We start from the raw sequence: 11,942 nt of genomic DNA, 5'->3' as shown, positions 1-11,942 counted from the left end.
TTTCCAGGCAGAGAACCTGAATTTAAATCATTCTCCAAATACTATTATATTCTGTCCTTTTTTAAAATGGTGTTATTTAATCTGAAGGTACACAAAGATTAATCAATTGCCTTTATTATGTGACTGTGAAATATCAACTCTACTGCCTCCAATAAAGAACCGATAATTACTTTTCTAACATTAAGATAAAGTCATTTGTAAACATAGGATCTTTCTTGCCCTTATGACTAATCCATTATAAACAAATACCCATCTTAAAAACACAACTCCAGAGTTAAGTGCAGTTACACTGAGTACAGATAAGAAAGTACAAGGAGCTCATTGGCTATGCTCCAGCAAATGGATGAAAAGTAAAATTGGAGGTCTATATAAATAAATAAATAAAATCCTATCTTTCCCCTCTCCCATATGTATGCTTAGATTACTTGCACAAATAACGGGATGGTCCATTTCATTCACTTCAATAGGATGGACTCTTTAGAAAAAGACTGAAAAACGATTTGATAATCAACTCCCAAATTTTATGCTTATTTTTTCTATTTCCATCAATTTTCTGACAGAGTTAACATAGGCAGGAAAATCTTTTTTATTAAATTGAGCAACTGAGGACTCGAGTGAAGCCTCAAAGGTCTTGAAGAACTCTGGCAAGTCACATATATCCCATGTTGCTTTTGGTTTCCCACCTCTTCTTTGCTTCAAATCTAAAATGAAGAACATGAAAATCTTGATTCATTTCTAAATACTTTACTGAAGTAACATGTTTACTAAGTGACAAAGTAAAATAAACTTAAAAAAGTATTCACAGACTCCATCAATTACAAAATAAATATCAAATAGAATGAAGACACGCTTCTATATTTATAGTCTGATAAACATTCAGCAAAGATCCAAAGAATAAAATGAATAACAATTATGCACAATCTGGGTTCACAAGATGTATCACAGGATTTCTGTAATTGCTATGAAGTTAGCAGAATCACTAATTAAAAAAAAAATCTTAAACTCACCCCCAGGCAAGTTTCTTCTTTTTTCGTGCAACCTGTGAATTTTCAGCCTCCTTTTTGGCTTTCACAAAGTTGTGGCAGGCAATAGCTTTGGCAATTTTTACACCAAGCTAAGAATTACAAAGGAGAAAAAGTGAAAATAAATATTCTAGCTGATACAAGAATTACAATGATACAGATACTCAAGAATTTGTGGGTAAGAAAGCCAGGCCAATCTTACTTTACACATGCTAAGAATGAAAATTCTTAATGCTTGGGCCTCTGAAACCGCCCAAGTATCACCACAAATGCAAAGATGCTGTCCCTTTTCTCCTCTCCTCCCTCAGACGTTCACCCCAGCCGAACCAGTCTCCCGGATGGAGCTCCTTTCCACACCAAGGCCCCTTGAGGGTTCACCAGGCCTGTGGATGAAGATCTTGAAGCGCTTTCAGCATTTCAGCAGGACAGACAGGAATTTACCCTGATAAGGCGGCGCAGGCTGACAGAGACATCCAGTGTCTTTGCTTTGGGCTAGAATTATAGCAACTCGTATGGGCGCACCCGTTATCTCACGCTGATCAGAAGCTCGGATTGGCAGTCATAGATGTGATTAATAAAACACGGGAAAGCTAATTACTACTTGATAAACACACTTTGTGTGATGGGCAATCACTTTTCACTCACTAACAGAAAAAAAGAAAATAAGGGGTGCCAAGAGGCAAAAAGGCGGGGCCCCAGGACCACAGCGTTCCCTGCCAGCACCCCTCTTCCCGTTCACACTCCTTCCACCCATCTGCCCCAGTTCTAAAGGTCCGAGCAGAACAAAGCGCCCTCTCGGCCCCGCACCCCAAGACTCCTCTAACTCAACCCAACATCTTCGTTTTTGTATTTCTCTAGCCCCTCAGCTTCTAAGCCACAGCCTATGGTTCTGACACTGGACTCTCCACGGCCCTCTGGACACAGAGCTGTTCCTCAGTGAGCGTCTCCAGGACAGGCATGGGGCTTTTCTGTTTTTAGTGGGCTCCGATTTGAAAAATGCCCGCCTACATGGAAGGCTCAAAAGTATCTGTTAAAACAACAAAGGCTACAAAATCTCCTCCTGGTGTTTCCTTTTCTCTCTCTGACCACAGCCTACTGCGTTTCAGCAGCCAGCAGACTTGTGGACGAGAGAAAAGGACCCAGAAGTCACTCTCTGGTCAAAGTATTAAAGTCCAAGGTCGGGGGACCTGCTTGCCGACAGCAAGGCACAGCAGGCGGTTAGGGGCTCGTGTGTAAGGAGAGAAGCTGACCTAGGAAAGTGAGGTTTGGCTTGCCTGTCATTCCTTTCAGCTCACCTTGGAGAACAGTTTCTTTTAGGATGAAAGAAACAAGCAGTCATCAAGCACTGTTAGTGGTTTACAAACGAGAACAAAAACAGATCCGATTTTTCAGTCCAGGAAAGAATACATATCAAGAAGGTAAGCAGATGCAAGCAATGTGACAGTCAAGCCAGCATGCTGAGGCGGTCGAAACCCAAAGGAAAGCCACTGAAGGAGGAGGGTGCATTGTGGCTGCGAGCCCACCTGGGACCACAGACCAACTCAGAGTCCTCCTGACACCCAAGCCAACACCAGCACCACTACCGTCATCACCATCTTTTCTCACAAGGAGGACATTCATGCAACCAATATAATGAGGACACAAATGTATTATTTTGCCAGGCACTGTTGTAGGTGCTGCAGACACGGCTTTGAACAAGAGGGCTGGGGTGGAGGGAGCTAGGGAGAAGGGGCTGTCAGTCACATCTGATGGCTTCAATCCCCGCCCTGTTCTCTTGGCTCTCTTTTCTCTTTCAGTTCCTCACCACAGAACAGTTTATCTAAGTCAACTAAGAAAAGGCTAAGAGTCAGAGTTATAGCTTCCTCATCGAAGGAGAAAATGAAGCACAGAAGAATGCCATGGCATCATTCATCATCAAGATGGATTCCCTATCGACTGAAACACCATCCGTTTGTCATAAATGTAAAAAAATCAAGTTTGAGCCTGTTGGGTTAGGCTAGTCAAAACCGCAGTATCAGATAAATCTCCAAATCTCATTGGCTGAGCTTTTATTTCTGTTTCACTTCACGTCAGCTGTGGACTGGCCAGGCTCTCCATCTGGTGCTGCCAGCATCTCAACACGTGGCTTTCAAGTCTCAGTGGCGGAGAAGAGCTGGCTGGAGGGGCTCACACTGGCTCCTCAGTGCTTCAGTCCAGAAGTGACACACGGCGTTTCTGCTCACAGGCCTCTGGTCAGAGTACAATTCCACCCAGCTATGGGGTGCTGGGGGACGCGAGGGGAGCAGCAAGTACACCCAAGGAACTGCCTACTGTCAGAACATGCAGCTTGCCACCTCTGTTTAAGAGGTACGGCGGGTCTCCCCACATTCGTGTAGGATAGTCTCTTCTCTGTCTCCCACCTCCAAAAGGGATAACACTGAATTCAGTATTTGTCGGCCTAATTATACTCCTATGTATTAGACAGCAAATACAAATCTGATATATGATAGCTTTGCTGAGATCACACCACCTCAGCTAGTTTATCTTCTATTTAAATTGAGCCTATACTTTAGAGTATGAAATAAAAATGACCTGAACTATACAGCTGCTATGTACCATTAACCGTGAGACAAAATTATTTCCTGAAACTGTCATAAATTAGGGTGTAGCTTATGTTTTTAGCTTATTGAAATTTCCCAATATGGGTTTTCTGGATCTGGAGTAGACAAACCAAAGACCATCTCAGTATGTCTGGACGCTGACTGTGGTCATCTGATTCATGTGGAACTCCTTTCAGCAGAGTCACATACTCTTAGAAGGGAGAATTTCTAGCAACATGAAAGCCAAACCCAGCACAATCAGCATCACAGTAAAGACTGAGAGCACACGCACCACATAAGACACAGCATAAACTTCTTAAAAAGAATTCATGACAATCTAAGAAACACGTATTTACACTGGAGGGCTCCATCCTTTTGCAGACTAAGTGAATAGCGTAAGCGATTAGATACATAGGCAATACTTTCAAACAGACTTGTTTGTAGGAAAGGTGTATTTTCTAACTGTATTTTGCCTGGGGTTAGGTTCAATGAAATGTTCTTTAACTGATAAACATTAAACAAGCCTGGTCTATGTATTTAACTGAAAGGATCTTTTAGCTTTTAAGGATGATGAAAAGTTGCATCAATGCTGGGGCCTTTGCATGCTTAAGTCGAATGTGTTTTACTTATTCCCAAGAAGAAAAGAAAAAGAATGGAAATATTTGGAAATCTGAAAGGATCATAAGATCTTCTATAGAACAGACAGTTGAGAAGAAACGTGTTTTCCCAGGCAAGAGGACTAAGCCAAGCTCCAGAAGATAAAAGAATACCATGCTATGTTTCAATATTACAAACAAACAATATAGGTCCCCAAGAATCCCCCTTTTGCTTCTCTAAAAAGAAAAATAGCATCTTCGGGCCCAATGTAAACATCACAAAAGCTTGGTCAATGGTTTTAATATTAAAAACCGGTTTCGGGTCATCAGATAACTAGAGCAACACCATGTGGGAAGAAATTTTTTTCAAGAATAAAAATATATACAGAATTTCTTCTATGTGTCGCCAAAGTATCAGCATTTTCCATATAGAACATCCAATATTTTGCTGCATTTTAATTAAGGTGTCTAAACATTATCACAAAGAACTGCAAATTGGTCAGAGCAAGCTGTAAGGAAAATTAAGCTCTAAAGGCTTTTTATCACCATATTTCAGGAACCAAGGGTGTAAAATGTTCTAATTTGGGATATATTAAAAGCCATAAAAGGTCTTTCAAAAAGATTAATGGTACTTTGCTTGGATTTAAGATAAGGGCTTTAGCTGGTTGGAAAAGCAGGGCCCTGGCTGGACCCTTGAGGCATTCATCTTTACAGCCACTTGGAAGATTTGTAAAAGCGTCTGCATAACCTCAAGCAAATGCATGGCGACATTTTTTTAATTCCTTTCAATTTTACAGGTTGAGCATGTGTAAATCATTTTGGGTTGTAAAACAGATATAATGGCACATCGTGTAACATAGTCAAGATTTTTAAAAGACAAACTTTTAAAATAAAGTTAGTTTTTCTCTCTAAACCTTGCCCTGCTGAAGTTTGCCCATAATCATTTGAAGAATCTGATTCAAACAGCTTCATCTAGCATCACTGTAAACTTCTTATCCATTTCATAAAATATTTTACTCATCTTCAAATTACTAGCTTGTAACAGATTTATGAAGTTTCCCTCCCTTTTGCACACTTTCAAGGCACTTATTTAAAAATACCAATTATCATACTTTAACTTTTTATGGAATAATAGGTCTCTACGAAAAATATTTATGCCATTCTCTTTTGTTCTTTAATTAAATGAAAACAGATGTTTTCTGAAGTAAAGCGGAACCATTACTAGAGTACTTAAAGTGTTAAGGTCTTTAATTTTTATATCAGTTTGGTCGACAATTCCTGATTGTCTTTACTCAAGCTCAACATTAATGTCAAGCAAGTTACCTAGGAGACGAAAGAGATCAAAGAGACAAAAACCCCTCCAATGTCTGATTAATCAAGCCTGCAAACAGCTTATTTCTTTTCGCCTGCATGCAAGTATGAAAATGAGATTCTGGGAGCCGAACATTGTGCAGATTTGTTCATTCTTATCAGAACAAAGCCAGCGGCAGCTTATTTCATGGATCATTGGCACTGTCATCAGTGCTACACAGAACGGGTGACAGCTCCTCATTTTGAGGCTTGAACAAAATTAGCAAAAAGTCGGCACAAATTAGCCTCTCATCTTTTTGGTAATATGACATTATTCATTTACTTTTTATCCAATTTTTAATTTTTTCCTTGTCAGCTATCCCTTTCTAGTGTCTCTTGCATGGCATCATAAAATGCCTTCTTAAAAACAAGCAGAGAAATAGCCAGTTGAAATAACATGCAAAGTTCAAACAGCAAAGAAGAAAAAGCACTTACAAGGACCAATGATGCTTTGTTATTATTTTTTTTTAATAACTTTCAAAACTTTGCAAAAATACTGATAAACAGCTCAGAATACCATGAAGCTAAGTTTTATGAAATCGATAGTATATTTCAATAAACAATATGACGAGGCTAATGTGTTTTATTTAAACCACAGGTTAACACAGCAGGTGCTACAGTGAATTCAGGATGTCTCCAGTGGGACTGGTACATTTCCACGGACATACCCGAGATGCCGAAGCTCTGAGGACAGCAAATAAGCTATGCCATATCCAGTCATTTAAATACTGACTTTAAATCAAGTCTTCTTCCCTCTGTTAGAAAGAACAGCCTAATTTCACTGTCAACTTAAAACGTGCATGCACATGTTTCCAAGTTTGTGTACTACATATATCTATGTTGTGTGCACAACTGCACAAACACCTGTTATTTATTTTAACACCTATAAATTCAAATCAGTTAAAGCCAAATGGTTTTTACTTCAAGGCATAACCCAACAAACCCTGTTTTTAAAATATAAGATATATTTGTATACACATATTACATATACTGTATATTTATGTGTATAAATATATATGATTCACCTTGAAATTTATAAAAGAAAATATGTATTTAGCCCATGATGTGTGAGAAGATATATTTTGATTCATATCCTCAACTCTGATTTCACAGTGAAATAGTTTATATAATACCTGGTTTAATGATGACTATTAAGGCTTCAAATTATATGTAGATTACAGTATTCCAAAGGGGAGAGAAAAGATGTTATGCTGTTGAAATTACTCCTGGATAGAGACATTTATATTCAAGCAACTTATTCCATTCATAAGGGAAAAAAATTAACCATAAGCTGTTAGATGCTTTACACAGTCCCCATCAGAAAGACAGTTTTTCTTTTTTTTAAAGAACTGTAGTACTGTTTTCAGCAATTTCTTTATCTCTGTTCTTCTAAGTAAGAAAGCTTATTAACAAGCTTTGAACTTAAAATCACATTTACAATAATGTGCCATCAACAGTTTTATAAGCTAATTAGAAAAAGATTAATTAATGACTGGCTGCTAATAAAATGGCAATCATGAAGAAAGAAACCAAGGGTGCTAAGCTTCAACTACCACCAATTAAGAGCTAATTACAAACAAATTATATATGTGTTTTGCTGTGGGCTTTAATTTACTAAAATGGTTTTAATTAAAAGAGAAAACATGCTGATTAATTGAACTGCAGAAAAAATCTACAGTATAAACTGTGCTTTGTCTCTCTTTAATTAGACTTGTAACATCTGAAATCTTTTTTTAAGGTTTGTGAAAAGCACCATAAACATAATTAAAAGAGAGCATAAGGAACACCATTCTAGGTGATCACCCAATCATACCCCAGAGGTTAAAAGAAAATGTCCTCAGTGCAATGAGATCTAAAAAGCACACCTAAAAGTTTGAGAGGAAAACCCATCACTCAGTACCATTTTTATTTTTCTCATATTAAAATGCTCCAATTTCAAGGATGGACACCACTTTTTATAGGAAAGAACATATCTTTCAGCTCCACGTAAAGGAATTCAACTAGGCCTTCCCTCACCTGGACAGGCAGAGCTTATTTTCCATACATTGTGCTAACTGTTCATCTATATGAAATAACTGAATTACTTTTAAGAACTAAGGAGAACAAGGCTTCAAAGAATTAAAATCACCATTGAAAAGCCCCCCGGACTATGCAGAGACTACAAAATGACACAAAGAGGAACGTTTAAATTAAAAAACCGCTGAGAAATGTCCAAAGTTAATGAAAGTGAGTCACTTCTACGTGACCCCTAATGGAGGCACACACCCCTCCCTCCACGGCAGGCAGCTTCCCCAGGTGGCTGGTCACCGCCACCAGCAAGAACCTGTTCAGTGAGGACTTCTTTTCCCCAGTGTCTCGATTCCCTCCCAGCGCTCATCAGTGAAATATACTGCAAAGAAAATGGTCCCACACTCTGCTGTCTAAGGGAAAGACCAAAAGAAAGTACAAGTAAGGGGGGGAGGTAGGGTAGTAAAATTTCAAAGAGGGACATAAAATAAATTTTGCCAGACAGTTTGCAGGCATTAGATGACTTTGAAACAACCTATTCTTCATATACACTCCTGGAATTCACAACAAAGGAAATCTCCTTTCTGTAAAAATAAGATGTTGAAATGGAGATATTTAATTTTAAATTCTTAATATCTACCAGTGGGTACTACTTAATGCATTTGTACTTTGTTTACCCTATCTTCAGTGGCTAGGAATCATAATAATTAAGAAAATAGAAAGCACCTGCTGGCCTTCTTAAGCGTCACAGGTTCTGGTGATAAATTCTGATAACAGCTAATTGGAATATATGTTCAGCTTCATATCTGAACAAATCGCCTTACCTCTGGAATCATGACTGTTAAGAGAGCTCTAAAAGTAGTCACAAAAACAGGAAGAAAATAACTTTGCCCTCTGGATTAGAGAATCAAGAGTTTAGAACCACAAGACTTTCTTTACTGAAATATCCATCAACTCAGCTCTTTTTTATTTTTGTATGTGACGCAAGCAAAGAACTTTCCTAAAATATCAGAGCTCTGGAAACAGCATTGATGAGAAGCAACTTCAAACTTACCAGGTTTGGCAGCATCTCTATCTCAAAAATTAAAACAAATGTTTCAGTTCTGAACTCTGGATATGCAAATACTCCAGGTACTTTGATAGCTATATCTATCAAAACTGTTTTATTAAGGGAGGTTATTTTGAGGGGAGGGGGGTGAACTGAAGCTCTTATTCCATCAAGACAACGCAGTGTGTACATTGACATGAAATTAATAATCAAAATGAAAGGGTGAGTTATAGCCAGAATCCTCTTGAGGAAACTACAGCCCAACAATGAATTGTAATGGAAAAATTCTGAGTGCCAGAACAAGTGCTGTAGCATTGGAAATATTTCTGAGAAATAGGAAATATTTCATAAGAAATATTTCTTTTTACACGTTAACATAAAATACAAAAACTAACTCCTCAAATGTGTATATATATCCCTCTCCAACAAGAACACCTTAAGATTTTTCTAGTGAATGGCTCTAAAAATAGAACTTCAGCAACAAATTAATAATCTGCCCAAATTTAGAGTATTTAACGTATTTAGCTAGGAAAGAATACAACTCAATCAATTCAAACATTATTTTTTTAAAAAGACCATTCCTACCTTGCCCTATTTAAATATTAACAAACTATTACTATTTCAACATTATTAACTTCACCTATGTTTTGGAATCCAAAAATCTAAGTAGCCTATTTAAGAAATTTAATAAAGCTAACTGCCAATGAAATATTTATCATTACGTATAAGAATACTATCAAAGTGAGACTTTTTTTTTTATCATTTGTACTTGTGACACCTTGGTTAGATTCTAAATAAATACGGTGCTTAACACTACTGAAGGCTGAAGTCATAAGTTGGTACAAAAAGCTTTAAGATATGAAACATTTTATATCATTACTCCAACTGAAGGCTATTGACCTTAGCAAAGATAGTAGCAGATTATAACAAAATATTTCAGATATGAATATTAATACCTTGCAAATTATTTTTTAAAATTACTATAAGTTACATAAAATAGTTGTAACATTACAACGTGAAGTATGTACTGATGTTTTCAAGGAATTAAGTTTAGTTGGTGCTGTCAAAGATCATCCTGTTTGAATCACTTACAGAAAAGGTAACCTACAGGGGCATGAGCTATATACAAAGCTCAAACAAAATTCACTGGCAACCTCTCTTCCCCACTCATTTCTGCCCTAACATGGTACAGCTATAATTGAAAGCAATATATTTTCTAGTTAATGTAGGTGTGACTCATTCAGTGGTAGAAACTCATTGTCTGCTGCCAAACCAAGTTGGTTTTTATGTACAGCAGGCTAACATGAAGATGCCTAGAGACAACGTCTGTTTTCAAAATGTGAGATTCAACTGAAATGCTGCTTCCTTTATTAAATCTAGGCTTAGCAGTTAATTTTAAATACTTGTTTCTACTGGTTTCTACAAACTGGTATGATCTAGACTGTAACAAAGTGTGTCAGAAAAGATAAGAACCAAAGGATGGCATTTTTGAGGATCACTATCAATAAATGGAATGTTCTTCCAGTTCAGGCCTGAGGTTAAGAAGCTACAAATGTGCTCAAACATGTGTGTGAATGTGCATGTGTATGTATACATACATAAACAGTAGATTTTAAAAGCTATTTTTTTTTCAAATTAGAACATTTTCATCAGTATGACACAAATCCAAGTATATTTTTCCACTTTTATCTTTCCTCCAAGATTGTTAACAACAAAGAAGGATTTAATCGAGAGGATGGACTTTCCCAAAGCAACCACATTACTACATGGCAAAGCCAAATTTGACAGCACAATCTCAGTTTCCAACATGTGAACTTAAGCCATCCCCCACACCAGATTACACCCATCTTTAATGTCATCATTAATTTAAAGGTATATGATTCTGGAAAACTATGTGCTTGCTGTGTCATAATGCTAGTGCACCGACAGCTTTACTTTGACATACCAGTTTGGTTTGCTTTGTTCTGTTCTGTGTTGAGGAGCTGCTTTCAAGGCCCATTCTCAGACATGGGTTCTACTTTTGGCTTCACTCTTCTCAATACTGATACTGCCCCATTGGTTTCACAGGCTTATAAATGTTAAACATCAAAAATTAGTTTCACTTAATACAGTTGGAAAAGGCTTTAAGAACTCTGAGATCTGTGCCTCTGAGCAAAGGCTTTATCAGCACATCCCACTCACTGCTTCTTGAGAAAAGAAAACGGTACTGATTAAAAACCAGTATACCTGATTTCCAAAAGGACACCTACCATGCATGTATACCTTTAATTCATAAAGGGTTTCTGCCCCAAACTCACGATTACTTACTTCTCAAAATCTCATCTTTCATATCCACAGTGATTGGCACCAAGGAGATAAATATGAAAAACTTAAACCTCAAACTAAACTATTTATTCAAGAATTCCATCTCGATTACTTTAGTTATCCTTCCACGGGTGTTTAATTAACATGGCATCAGTATCTCTCCCGTGTCTGTGTCTGGCCAGTAAACACCTTTCAGAGGTCTTTCCACTTATACAAGGAAAAGAGGAGAGCCCAAATTACTTTTTCCTTTTAACCAGAAGTCTTTAACTCCACACTAAATTTTTTTTCACTAGAACAAAGCGTTAGGCTGGTATGGAATTAAAAGAACTCTTGAGAAAAATGCTTACTATCCTTACAAGTGCTGAAAATGGTGTACATTTCTAAAGTAATCTCATTTGTCATAAAGCGTGACAGGAAATAATAACCTAAATGGTTATTTATCATTATTTATTTATATCAATATTATTATTATTATTATTAAAATGGAAAATACCTCGTCAGTAGTATGCAATTCCCATTTCAAAAACAGCAGTATGACACAGCAAAACACAGAAACAGAAACTCAATACCCTCAAAGGAAACACACAGCTCCGAGGCCTCAGAGGCTCTGCTGCTGCTCCCTCTGACACAAGGCCCCCCGCTCACGGGTGACCACTGATAGGACAGACAAGGGGGGACTGAACATGCAACCCTGGTGGACACAAGACCCCAGGACCCCAGCCCTCCCAGCACAGCACTTAGGGAAAATATATCCATCACGTAGGGAAACTATATCCCAACTGTCCAGGTTACTGGGAGATTTAACATAGATACATAAGAGATTCTAGAACCCAGTATCTCACTGAAGGCAAATCTTAGATCTGATTTGCCAGGTAAAGATGAAAAGTACACTCAAATAATGTTTTCATGATCTTAATTATAACAGTAATTGTCTCAAGCAGGAAAACAATCAACAATGACTGCTAAAATTAGTAGGTAAAGAATAGTGAGAAAAGAATATTCACAGAGTCTCAAATCATCTCTCACCTCTCTGTGA

The 11,942-nt window shown here is 37.6% G+C and overlaps 1 protein-coding gene across 3 annotated transcripts in view; it reads right to left on the bottom strand.

Moving 5' to 3' along the window:
- Window positions 1-499: 499 nt before the first annotated feature.
- Window positions 500-11,942, bottom strand: part of FAM204A (family with sequence similarity 204 member A) — a 28,836-nt gene continuing 17,393 nt past the window's right edge. For all 3 annotated transcript variants that reach the window (XM_081536483.1, XM_081536474.1, XM_081536464.1), the window contains 2 exons: window positions 1,008-1,114; window positions 500-701 (listed from right to left, as the gene is read on the bottom strand). In XM_081536483.1, the coding sequence (XP_081392609.1) occupies window positions 650-701; window positions 1,008-1,114 (159 nt within the window). In that variant the 3' untranslated portion in view covers window positions 500-649. The remainder of the gene's footprint in view (window positions 702-1,007; window positions 1,115-11,942) is intronic.

The sequence above is a fragment of the Giraffa tippelskirchi genome, chromosome 2 (assembly GCF_054371585.1).
Source record: "Giraffa tippelskirchi isolate mGirTip1 chromosome 2, T2T-mGirTip1v1.2.pri, whole genome shotgun sequence".
Classification (NCBI taxonomy): Eukaryota; Metazoa; Chordata; class Mammalia; order Artiodactyla; family Giraffidae; genus Giraffa; species Giraffa tippelskirchi.
Note: the sequence above shows the minus strand (reverse complement) of the source record. Positions and strands in the feature narration are given on the sequence as shown.